The sequence below is a fragment of the Miniopterus natalensis genome, chromosome 8, assembly GCF_054644295.1.
Source record: "Miniopterus natalensis isolate mMinNat1 chromosome 8, mMinNat1.hap1, whole genome shotgun sequence".
Classification (NCBI taxonomy): Eukaryota; Metazoa; Chordata; class Mammalia; order Chiroptera; family Miniopteridae; genus Miniopterus; species Miniopterus natalensis.
The window spans coordinates 6,493,500-6,507,041 of NC_142088.1; the positions used below are offsets into that span (position 1 = coordinate 6,493,500).

Consider the following 13,542-nt stretch of genomic DNA (forward strand, 5'->3'; position numbering starts at 1 on the left):
ACCAAAAACACATGTGCATCACAAGTAGGCAAGTTTAAGATATTAAAGTGTTAGGAAGAAAGAGGGGAAGAGTGCAAAATGCTCGCATACATCTTCTGATGGTAAAAGAGAAGCTTGAAACTAACAAAATCTTAACACTTAACTTCTTTCCTGTCTCTTGTATCAAAAATATGCAACCAGAACAGTACAACTAAACTATTATTTCCCTCCTAGGAAGTGATTAAGAGTTGCCTATAAAATGTATAATGGCTATTATTAATCAACTGGGTGACTGGCTCATCCTTACTCCAGATTACAAAATATGCCTGCTTTCTTTGTTAATTTTATAGTTTTTAAAAAATATTACATCAGCAACTTTTACTAATGCAAAACATGGAACTAAAAAACAAAAAAACAAACAGAATGGAATTACTTGAAGTCCAATAAAGAAGAGTGGAAGGACAACACCCCTCTCCAAATATTTGCACTATTGGGTTTCCCATGACACTAGGCTGCGCCCTCAGAATTACCAGCCTCCTCCCTTCTGAGCACCAGCTCAACATTAAACATCACACATACACCCCAAGTTAAAAATGTAGGAAAAAAGAAGGAGGGGACCTCAAGTGAAAGCTGATCATACAGCAGCCTAACACAAGTTTACAACTTAGTACCACAAAGTTTTTTTTTTGTTTTTTTTTAAATCTTTTAAAGCAAAGACTAACAGTTACTCCAATACTAGATGGTCTTCTAAAATGCCTTTTACAGTTACCACTGATGAATTTTAAATATATGTTTCACCTCAAGTATATAGCAAAGTACTTAGATAGCAGACATTAATTCTAAATACATTAAATGAGTATATGCTGAAATACCTAAATATAAAATACAAAATAACTTTTTTTAGACAGTGAAATTCACCATTCTAAACAACTTATTAAATCTTATTAAAATGACTGCCAACAAAAAAGTTGAAATTGTAAAAACACTTACTTCATTTCCATGTTTTTGTAGAAACTCAATTTCCTGTTGTGTGAATGTTGTCATGGAGATAGATTTCACCCTGTGTGGTGGATTTAACCCTCGCCTACAAGAAAAAATATTTTACAAATTTATTATTGCACACTATATTTTTTAAATTACACATCAATGCAAAACATTTCTAGTTAGCACACATTTAAATCTGGAACACTGCTTTTATTTTATAAACTAAAGATATTTAAAAATTATTTTAAACTATTAATCCCCACAACAGACACGTCAAGTTAGGTTGGCTAGACCCACACTAAATAATGTACTTCAAGATAAATTCAAGTAACTACCTAGTTATAGAAACACATAGTACCTGCAACACATGAGCTTCCTGGAAATAAAAAATGCTGCTTTAGTATGTTTCTGATGGAGGGACAAGACAATATATGTGGAAGAGCTCTATGGTAAAGAATTCAAAAAGTAACTGATTATTTAAATATTTTCATACTTTAAGAAAATATGATGATGTGTTAAGTATGGAGCTATACAAATATTCTAATCAAATGGCCTACTACCTTTAAGCTTGAGGCTAATTTAGAAAATTAAAACTAACCTGAGAAAACAAGTTACTAATGATAAGAATTAAGTTCTATTTCTCCATCAATTCAAGTAAGAATTGACAATAAGGAACATTTTTAATCACCTCACGAGGCAGAGTGTTCAAGAGGAAACAGGAGGGTCCTAGAGAAGGGACTTGAGAAATAGGTAGGTACACAATTAAATGATTTTTTAGGTCCTTTACAACCTTGAAGCCTGTTCTGTGTAGATGCCATAAGAAGACTTTACTTCTGAGTTTCTGATGTTTTATCATGCACATTAAAACGTGAATAGAAATGCATTCAGAGGGATTAAGAACTATTTACATTTTGTCCGAATACCACAAAGTGGCCCCTCCACCCAGAAGAATAAAGGTAAATAATCTATGCAAAGTAATAAAGTAATCTATACAAAATTTCCTACAATTACCCTGGGAGTCACGTCCTCTGCTAAAGGCTTCATTTGGAATCCAGGTCCTAAGGCAGATTATCAATACTTTTACAGAACAGTCATCCTGCAATCAATCATCCCTACTGAGATGTAACAATGCTGTAAAATTACCAACCAAAAGTCTTTCAGAAATATTCTGGAAACATTTTTGAATAATTAAAAATGGTGTCTGATGCTATTTTAAATCAAAACAATAAGGAGAATTCAGAAGTAACAGAGCTCCTCAACCTTCATGTCCTGCTCCCACTTTCCCTCCCTGTAACTGAAGCAGTATGATAGATGGCAGACTTTTCAGATCCTGCTTTGAATTATGACGAGCTACCCGTTACCTGCTTCATATTTCAAAGTGGAGAATTCTGTGTAAAGTTAGGTTTTGTTTAAATTTTAAATTAACAAATTATTTTCCTTCTAGCTCTTGGTAAATTAACACAGCAGAAATGGAGACTGCACAGTAGGAGAAACTGAGCACAGCAATTTCATTCTAGTAAAACTTTCAACCTCAACTATGAAGAAACAACTGCAGTATGAATTACGTCCAAGTACCTTCACAATCTGCAATAACAAATTAAAGCTTTAAAGATAACTTAAATTTCCAAGCGAGAATTCAGGAGAATGGTTCTTACTCACTGACGGCACGACGCTGTTTCCCGCTCATCCCCCCATGAGAACAAGACTAAACCCACCCTCTCGGGGAAGCTCTTCCCTCACGACAGGTATGTAAGCCCTCCCCAGCCCAAAGCCACGGGAGCAGAACTGAACGATCGTTCTCTTACGTTTCTCTACTCCCTCCGCTCTCACTCAGCCACCTGGTCCTGCCTCGCTCCCTACTACCTCTTCCTTGCTCCAGCCAACCCTTTACCATCCCACCCCACGTACAGTAGTCTTTTTAAAAACAGAGAAGGCAGAAGAATTACCTTCTAATGAGAAAATGTCAAACACTGCTGTAAGGGTGCCTGTTTTGGAGGAAAGGATGATACCCCTACACTTCTCAAATCGTTCGCTGAGCAAATCCTTAATTCTTTTGCAGTTATTTTTACAGATGTAATCTCGTGAGAGCAGTACAATGTGCACGGCTTATTCGCGCCTGTATCTCAAGTCCCTGCCATACCTCAGGTCTATTTATGCATAAAGAAGGTATTCATCACTGCCTGGCTGGGCGCTCACTAGCTGGAGCACTGCCCCGTACACCGAGAGGTTACAGGTTCCATTCCTGGGCCAGGGTGCACACCGAGGCTGCAGGTTCGATCCCAGGCAGGGTGCATATGGGAGGCAACCGGTCCATGTTTCTCTCTCTCTCTCTCCCTTCTTTCTCTAAAAATCAATAAATATTGATTTCTCTCTCTCCCCCCTTCCTTTCTCTAAAACTCAATAGGTCCCCAGGTGAGGATTAATAACATAAAAACCATGTTCACTCAAAAATCTGTACAGAAATGTTTGTACCAGTAACTCCATATACATCAAAAAATGGAAACACCCAACTGTCCCTCAAGTGGGAAAGGGGTAACTACACACGCAAAGGGGTACTACTCAGCAACAAGGAACAGTGAAAACTATTGGAAGCCACAACAACTAACTTGGGTTAACCTTAAAGACACCATGGACCCGGAGAGTATTGCGCTAAGTGAAATAAGCCAGTCAGCGAAAGACAAATACCGTATGATCTAATACGTGGAATCTAATGAACAAAATACACTGGCAAACAAAATGGACCAGAAGCATGGATGCGAGGAACAGACTGGCCGGTGCCTGAGGGGTGGTGACTGGATAAAGAAGGTGAAGGGATTAACTGAAGACGTGCACAATAGTGTGGTGAAGGGCAAAGAAGGGGAGGTGGGGGAGGGGGGAAGTGGGCCATGGAGGGGGGTACGCATCTGCAATAATGTAAACATTAAAATTGTTTAATAAAAAAAAAAAATTAAAGGTACTATGCTGAGTGAAGGCGGCAATCTGGAAAGGTTATATGCTGTATGATTCCATTTATATGACATGCCCAGCTAGAAAAACTATAGTTTGGAGAACAGATCAGTCATTGCCAGGGATTAAGGAAAGACAAGATTTAAGAAGAGTCTTGAGGGGTGATGGAATATCGCCAGGTTCTGACTGTGCTGGTAGTTATATCAACCTACATATATGTTAGGACTCAGCACTGTACAAGAAAGTTAATTTTAATGTACAGTAACTTAATAAATAAAACACTATAGTCCTAATTCCATATTACTATCTATAGTGACCACAATTCTTACAGTAATTAATTTTTTTCTTATTAACAGAACATCTCCACCTACCAGATATGATCATTTAAATTGGGGTAGGGAACCTTTTTTCTGCCAAGGGCCTTTGACTATTTATAACATCATTCACGGGCCTTAAAAAATTATCAGCTTAAAAATTAGCCTGCTATTATTCGGTCAAACATTTTATTAACTGGTCCCTAATGTGATGGTTGGAACTGCTTCTCTTTGGTGAGGCCCTGACAGGGCCAGACCAAATGATTTCCCCGGCCATATATGGCCACCGGGCTAGACAGTCCCCGCCCGATTTAAATGAACAAAATCTTTAACTGATCAAAACTGAATTTTCACTTATCTAATTATCTTTAAGGTTTATTCCTAGAAGCTGGTGCCACTTCTCTTTTTCGCTAAGCCTGGTCTAGCTGTCATGTGAATTCAGAGTTTATAAAACACTATACTGACATTAGTCATAACTATTGAGTAAATGTGTTAAGCAAGTATACCACATCACTTTTACAGTGCCAATATTGAAGTACCACCCATTCCAGATCCTAAAAAAAAACATTTTAAGTCTCCAGTTAAGTGCAAAAAAAAAAAAAATTAAATGACTCATTTAATAACAGCAGTATTGATATTTTGAAAGCATGTTTGCCAGTTAATTGGTTTCAAGAAGTTCCAAAGTCACCTACTGGTGGAGTCCAATATGGTTTTGCAGTATAATTAAGTCATACACAGATGCCCAGGAGGTGGAGTTTTAACGACCACCACCCAGGTATGACTGCAGCCAGATGGTGTGACTCATTCCGTGTGTCCACCAGTATGGTGCTCTTAACTACCCCTCAGACAATCCTGCTGCTACCCATTTGTTCAACTCAAACAACAATGTGTGCTGGATGAATAAGTAAGAAAGCTTATTCAGTCAGTGTTACTGTTTTTCCCCTGCTGGGGGGAAAGCTTACCAGCCTATTGCCGATAGGCTGTGGAAATTTACAGGGTTGCTATTGTTGGCATAAAGTAATCAAGTTAATTTGACATTTAGATCTATTCCAATACTAGTTATTTAATATTATCTAGTACCCACCATTAAAACACTGAAAATACACACACACACACACACACACACACACACACACACACACACCATGGTGTAAAACACAACTGTTATTTTGGGCAGGTTTTCCTGAAAAATCACAAATACTACACTATTAACTTCCTTGTAACACTGAGGGCAAACATCTAGAAAATAATACTCAAATAACAATTTAAACTAATTAAGATATTCCAGTTAAAAGTAGACAAAACTCAAGAATGTCTTCACTCTCTCTCAAACCCCACTAAAATGGCAGCAAAGGCATTAAAAGTCATTAACCCAAAAAGAGACAGAGGTAAAGAGAACAAGGGGGTGGCCCAAAAGCACATTATGGTTCTCTAATGGCAAAATCTGGAAGATAAAACGTGAATATACCAGTAGTAACTGACTTTACGAGTAAAGAAAGGCAAAATGGAAGCTCCTGCAGGGGTGGGAGAAGCCGGCTAGAAGCTGATTCCCACCACAGAACCTTTGAAAGGTTACCAAAGGTGTTAGAGGAAGGTTGGGGGGATTTACATAGGGTCAAAAATAGACCCCCTGTGTCCCTACAGCCACAAGTCTACCCCTACCAGGCCTTAGGCGGAGTAATCTGAAGAACAATTTAATCTGGAGAGATTATACCAAATAACTCTGGACTCAGGTGGATATGAGGGTTGTTATTCGGTACCATGCTAAAAACGGGGGGCTTATCTGAGACCCCACTACTGAATGATAAATTCTATGCTCCCAGTGCCCTCCCTCAACTAAGATCCTGGAAGAGAGGTAGACAGGCTTTTCCCCGACAAGAAGATTAAAGAAAGTATCTCTGAACTAAAAAAAAAAAGCATGAGCTTCCAAACTAATGAGTCCTCAAAAAATGAGTCCTCAAAAAATGATTCCTCAAAAAATGCCTAAACACTGAACAAAAAACCTATACCAAAATACTTCAATACAAAGTTCAGCAGGAATAGAGTCACATACATACTCCCAAAGAGAGAGGGGGAAAGGGGACATGAGAATCAGTGATAAGAGCACCGCCGGACTTCTCAGCAGCAACACTAAGCAGTGCCTTAAAAACCCCAGGGTGGCTCAGCTGGGACCCAGTCAGGCTCACACGCAGGTTACCGGCTCAGTCCCCGCAAGGTGCGGATGGGAGGCAACCAACTGACGCTTCTCTCCACATTGTTATCTATGTCTGGCTGGCTGGCTGGCTGGCTGTCTCCCTCCCTCCTTGGTTCCCCTCTCTCTAAAAATCAATAGAAAGATATCCTCGGGTGAGGATTACAAAAAAAAAAAAAAATTCCAAAGGTAAAGTATTTTCTTTCACCTTTAAAAATGAGTCAGAATAAGACATTCTCAGCCGTGTAGCTCAGGAATGATTTCCTATTGACCTTTCGTCAGGAGGCTAAGGGAGAGTGAGGTCCTGGGAAGGGAGGCTGGAACACGGGCTAAGTGTGAAGGAAATTTCCAGAACGAAGGCAGAAGAAAAGTCCCAGGGTAACAGCGGAATAGCAGGCCTAGAGAACACCGTTTCCATACCAGAGAATGACAGGAGCACCCAAAACAATTAAAAAAATAAAAAGTACTTGATGTGTCTTATCAGATGGAAAGAAATTTTATACCTCAGAGAAAGACAACTTACCTGGGAACATATTAATGACATATACATGGAAACAAAGCAAATGAAGAAAACCAGACGACAATAAACTTCGGGGAGAAAAAGGCTGTACAAGAAGAAGAACGTATGTAGTAGTAATTAGCACGGCACAGCTGGAACAGTATGCACGCAGTCGCAATAGGGCAGAAGGCACTGCGCAGCGCCGTAACCCAGAGCCAAGACACAATCACACCGAAGGGGAAGAGCAAAGTATAAGCGAGAGAGTAAGACGAGCCTTAGAAGGCCCAATCCTTACATTCCTCCTTGTACAGTAAAGGAGTCAACAGAGAAAAGCCAAAATTGAAAAATAAAAAATAAAAAAGTTCTAAGTATGTTAGAAACATTAAGGTAAATATAGAAAGAGGAAGCAGAGTCTAACATCACAGTCTATGGTAATAAGAAATAGGGGGAGCTAATAGATGACTATTTTTGTTCACTATAAGTGTTTCCCTTTCAAAATTATGTGCATGTATTCTTTTGATAAAAATTAAAATTGAACTAAAAATTAAACATAAAAAAGAATGAAAATAAACAGTTCTCCTCAAAATTAAACCTGACACCAAGTGTCTTCTTTAACTAAAGAAAAAAAGCATTCCTAGAAAACTTGAGTGATTTTTACATTTCAAAAATATCAAGTTTCTTTACTAGACACTAGCACTCTTCTTGTAGAAGTACATACCTACTGAACACAACTGTTCCAAGGTAGAGCCACCAAGATTTATTGAATAAGAAATAAAGGTTTGAAGAGAGAAAGGAGGAAGAATTTTCATACCTTCTCATATTACTAGTTGTACTGATTTTCATACTTCCCTGTCATAGAGCCCCCAAAATTTAGCAATTGAAAATGTATCAAACAGTTTTCCCACTTACAGTAAATTGAAATTGTACTACATTGTCTAAATATCTCCCTGAATGTAGCCACGTTAGAGTACTAAAAAAAGTGGAAAGGAAATTAAGGATATAAATCACTGCCCACTGTGACCTCATGAAGACCTAAATACTATTAGCAGAGCTCCCAAAGAGTATGTGATTGCAGTTCACTCTAATGCTAATAACTGTATAAAAACAAATTAAATGCCTCTTTTCATCTGTTTAACTTTAATTTTAAAAAGTTAATATTCTTGCAAGATTTACTATAAGTCAAAATGCACACAAAACTAACAGAGTATAAATTACTATCCAGCTATGTTTATCTGCCTGTGAAATTCCAAGATTAAATACATTGTCCACATAAAATAGCTGGTATTAAGAGAAACAAAGTATTTCTCAAATGTTATTTTATGTAAACCCTCTCTGAAAAAGTTATGAATCATTTTTTAAGGATAGAACTATTCTTAATATTATTCACTGATTGTACTAATGTTAGTCAACACAAACAATTTGGTCTAAAATTAATCTTTAACAGGAGGGCATTATTTTACTGTTGGCTGTAAAAGAGTGCTCATTCACAATTTTAAGTACTACTATTGAGAGAACCTGAAAGTGACAAATCAATCTGCTACTTCACCCCCATTCTGCCTCAATAAAGAACAGTTTAACTACATCTAAATCTAAAATCTATTTTAAAGTTTCACGATCTGAATTCAGTTATGTACTCTGAATGAACATTGTACAAGCATACAGGACAGCCCTCTGGAAAAAAGATTAGCTCAGAGTCTCATAATATTAACATTTAATCTATTTAAACAAAGATATTGTTAAGTGAATGATAAAAGACGATGTAACTATCCTAAAGTTTACAATTCTGATAGCAGGCACCATTAGGACTTTCTAGGCACATCAAGGTTTCTGAATGGCAGCTAGCATGCCTTATTTAATAGACAGGGGTGGGCAAAAGTAGGCTTAGAGTTGTGAGTACACAGAATAAAGTTTATTCTTCTATTATTTATTAATTACTGTATTATTTTCCATACAAACTGTAAATCAACTTTTGCCCACCTCCTGTATGTATATGCACTGCTTAGCCCCGTCCTCACATTCAGTATGTGTTCAATAAATATTCAAGGAATAGTACCACTTAATCCTCATAGCAACCTTCCATCATCTTTTTATCACAAAGAAACTGTGGCCGACAGGATGGCTCCAGGCCAATCTGCACATTACAGCCTGGCTAATACTTTGCCCTAAGTCATAAAGCTAGTGGCAGTGTCAAAATCTGACTTCAAAATTCACATTCTTCAATTATGCGATGTCATGTCATCTAAATAATAAATATTTCACTGTTATACTCAATAGTTATGTTATTCTTAAATTATTTTCCTGCATTATTGCTTTTGAAAGGAAAAAAAAATCCTCAGGAGCTACTTCAATATTTCTGCAGTAGACAACTGACCCAGTGTCCATTCCTTCCTTCCCAAGAATCCCAGATTTTGGAATCCTATTTGGGGATACTTGGGGCTCCAAGAGTGGGCACAGGCGCTGGGCAGGCTGGCAGGAGGAAGTGCAGACCTGGACAGCGGGAAGGGCAGTAGCAGCCCAGGGAGCAGGCCACTGGATATAGTCTTAAAAGCAAACGATAAATTCCCTTCCTATTTTTAAACCAATCTGAGTCAGGTTTTGAGTTACATCTAAAAAATCAAAATGGAGAGATCTTTCTAAAGTTACTTTTCATTTTGATGTCCCTCCCTACTCGGAAATGTCCTCTCCGACTTGCTAACAATGCCTCTCATTTACTGAGCATCTACCACGAACCAGGCGTTGCCTGAGATGGTACAGACACATTATCTCAAACACTGAAAACTAATCTACATCCAAACTAACTGAAAACTAATCTACATCCAAAACCTGCTGAAGGTAAACCTTACCCTCAGCATTTCATAGATGAGAAAACTCAAGTTCAAAGAGGCTGAGTGGCATTCTCAATACCACACAGCTAGTAAGGGGAGCCAGGATTCAAAACCAGGTTTATCTAGCTCACAACACCCCGTCTTCCAACTGCATGCACCTGCCTGCTGGAGGGATCTTGTCTTTAAAGGCCTTTGCTCAGGCACCAAATCCTTTAGGACACTTCCCCTACCATTTACATATTTCATGGGCAGCTCATTCAAAGAAAGGAAATGATACAAAGCATTGTAACTAAGTTTATATCCTTAGAATGCAAGCTCCTTGGGGACAGGAGGATCCAAGTCCCACCAGTGCCTCCCACAATGTGTGACACCGGCCAAGTGATCAATAAATATTTGTGGAATCACCACGAAACAGAGATGTGAAGCCCCATCTGTTACAGATTAAACCCTCTGAAAACAGACAACTGCCATCATTCGGAGGTATACTTTTACATAGAATGTTTCCGAAACGTGGGATCTACGAGGAAATTTGTAACTGTTCCTTGATATTATGCGTTTGCTGCAACAAATTAAATGTCCCCACTATACTTACAAAGGGCCACAAAGAAATGTCAGAAATCCGGAACAGCAAATATACCATTGGCTTCATTTCTACAACCAAAGTTGCCCAACATAAGTCACTTTACTCGCACACCTGCCGCCGCCAGCGCACACCTGCCCGGCAGGCCCCCCGCCACCTCCCAGCAGAGCCGGGCGCCGGGCAAGGGCGCGCTCCAGGGGCCGGACACGCGCGGCTTCCCCGGACCCCCCACCCACCTCCGCCCGCTCCTGGGTGCAGCCGGGACTCGGCCCGGACCGAGAAATCGCTCGCACCCCCCCCCCCCCACGCTCAGAGTGACCAGCGCCCGGCCAACGCTCCCCGCGTCCCAACTTCCCCAAACTCAAGGCGCGCTCGGGACCTCACGGCGGCCTCGCCCCGCGCCCGAGGTGAAGCCTCTCCAACTTTTCCCAGGGGACCCCCATCTCCGCCATCAGGACGTTTCAGCCTCGTAACCGTTGCTAAGTGCCAGGAGCCTCCCCCCGGGACGCGGGGCCTCCGGGCCCGAGGCCGGGCGCCCAGGCCGTGCGCGCCCGCAGGTGCCTCGGCGAGGGGCGGGGCCCGGCCGCCCCGCACGGCCGCCCCCCGCCGCCCCCCGCGGGTCTCTCCCCGCCGCCGCACCCGGTCGGCGCCCCCCGGGAGCCGAGGCCCGAGGGAGGCGGCGACGGAGGCGGCTCCGCGGGGCCCGAGACGCTCGCCCGGGGCGCCCACGGCCCAGCCACGAAGGCGGCCCGGAGCCTGGACCCTCGCCCCGCGAAAACGAAAGCGCGCCCTGGGGCCGGAGCCGGAGCCCGGGCCGAGCGCCCCCCGGCCGCCAGCCGCCCGCCCCCAACGGCCGCCCCCGCCCGGCAGCGCCCCCGGCCCGGCAGCGCCCCCCCGGCCCGGCAGCGCCCCCCCCGTGCCCGGCAGCGCCCCCCCCCGTGCCCGGCAGCGCCCCCCGGCCCGGCCGGCAGCGCCCCCCGCCCGGCAGCGCCCCCCGCCGGCCCGGCCTGCCCCCGCCCCCGCCCCCGCTCACTCACAGGCTGCCGGAGCAGGAGGTGCACACGAAGGAGCCCACCGTCATGTTGGCGTAGGTGGGGCCGCGCTGGTCGCAGTCGAAGCACTTTCGGTTGTGCGGCAGGCCCGTCATGTCCCGCAGCATCTTCAGGTGCTTCTCCTCCTGCTTCCGCTTGGCGCTGGCCGCCATGGCCGCGGCCCGGGGACCAGGCCGGCGGGGCCGGGCGCCGGGAGCCGGGCGGCGCTGCGCCGGGGGCCCCGCGGTCCCACGGGCCGCCCTGGCCGCGGCCGCCGCCCTCCGCCCGCGCGCCGCCCGCCGCCCGCCCCGGCCTGGCCTGGCCTGGCCGCCGCCGCTCGAGTCGCCTGGGCTGCGCGCGGCGCGGGCGCTGCGAGCGCGGGCTCACCCGCCACACCAACCGGCCCGGCCGGGACAACCGCCGCCGCCGCCGCCGCCGCCGCCGCCTTCCCGACTGCTCCGGAGGGGGAAAGACGAGACGGGGACGGCAAGAGGAGGCCCGCCCCGGGCGGCCGCAGGCCAAGTGGCGGCCGCGCCCCCTGCTGGCCGGGAGGAGTCACTGCAGCCGCGCTGAGGCCTGGGCCCTGGCTGGGGCCAAGGAGGGAGCTCAGACAGCCGATGAAAATAATAGACAGTATTTATTTGAGCTCTTAAATGTGTGCACAGCGCATTATATGGGTTACCTTCCCCATATATGGGTTACCTGCCCACTGCTTTGGAGATAACCCCGGGCGCCTCACCCGTCCATCATCTGGCTCTGCCTCCCTGGCTTCGCCCAGGGTCACTCAGCCCCCCTGCATTTCCCTTGGCGCCCTGACCGCAGCCGGCTCCCTTCTGGCTCAGGACCCTTGCCCTTGCTGTTCTTTCTCTATCAGGGTTTCTAAACTTGCCACTACTGACCTTTCAGACTAGCTCATTTTGGGTGTGTGGGAGGTCTAGGCATGGTAGGATGCCCAGCAGCATCTCTGTTGCCAGAACAACCTCCCCCGCAGCTGTGGCAACCAAAAAGCCCCAGACATTGCCAAATGGGGACCCGTGGGAGAGGGGGATGAAATCAGCCAGGCTGAGAGCCACCGGCCACGTTTGGAAGGCCTCTTCATCCATGCATCATCCGTGCCTCCGAGGCAGGCAACTCCCCTCTCATTTCACCCTCACAGGAGCCCTCTGGAGTGAGCATTCTTTCCCTTTTACAAAATCTAGACATATAGCCCAAGGACACATACGGGAAAAGTGGAATTCCAACCCAGACAGTCAGACTGTAGGACCCAGATCTCTTCATCGTTGCAAGAATCCACAGCCTGAAGGATGTTATCTACTGAAAAATAGGAACTTTTTTTAAACTTGACCGCAATACCAACAGCATACCTAAAACATTTAACAATAATTTCTTAAAATCATCAAATATCCCATCAGTGTTCAAGTTTCCATTTATCTTGTCAATGTTTGGAGAAGGTTTTTATAGTTTGTTTGAATCCATACATTGTAATTAGGTAAGATGTCTCATAAAGTTTCAGTCTATGGATTTCCCCTCCATCTCCTTTTTTTTTGCAATTCTTTTCTTTCAGGAACTGGACCCTTTGTCATTTCGTTTCCCATAGTCTATGTCACTTGACATTTTTCTCTAGCCTATCTATTTCCAAAAATAAAAAAAATAAAAAAATGTGTTGTTGGATCTTGTTCACTTCTATCCAGTTCAATTATTTTTTTTCAAAATTTGATTTGTGGTCCTCCATCAGGAGGCACATAAGGGGGATGGGGGAATCTTTCTATCTTATCAGCTGAAATATTTCTATAAAGGAAAACTTCCCCTCACCTACTATTTGGTGCAGTTCCTGTCAGAAAGACAAGACAAATGTATGGCTCCTTTTATTCACAAATTTTCAAAATAATATATTGGTTTCACATCACCTTGCAAGGGTGATTAGTATTTTTTTCAGTGTCATTATAAACTCAAGAATTCCAACCTATTTGGTGCTCACATTGTCTTATCACTGGCCCATGAGAGCCTCTTGACGGCTCTTGAGTCTTTTGGGCAACACCCCTGACTTAAGGTCAGCTAGAGTGTCATTGCAGAAGAGCCCTGGGCTATTCAGGAGATGAGAAATGTCCAGCTCTGGGCTGACCTACTAGCCCCGCTCTGGCTAAATATATTATTCATCACCAGCAAATCCACTTACCCAACAGCCAATGGCTT

The 13,542-nt window shown here is 43.8% G+C and overlaps 1 protein-coding gene across 7 annotated transcripts in view; it reads right to left on the reverse strand.

Moving 5' to 3' along the window:
• Positions 1–11,557, reverse strand: part of AGFG1 (ArfGAP with FG repeats 1) — a 48,787-nt gene extending 37,230 nt beyond the window's left edge. For 4 of the 7 annotated variants that reach the window (XM_087819548.1, XM_087819547.1, XM_087819546.1 and 1 more), the window contains exons 1-2: positions 11,356–11,556; positions 970–1,063 (exon numbers count right to left, since the gene is read on the reverse strand). In XM_087819548.1, the coding sequence (XP_087675674.1) occupies positions 970–1,063; positions 11,356–11,522 (261 nt within the window). In that variant the 5' untranslated portion in view covers positions 11,523–11,556. Of the gene's footprint in view, positions 1–969; positions 1,064–1,651; positions 2,634–11,355 lie in introns of those variants that run through there. The other 3 variants (XM_087819549.1, XM_016197699.2, XM_016197698.2) reach the window with 3 other exon arrangements.
• Positions 11,558–13,542: the final 1,985 nt, after the last annotated feature.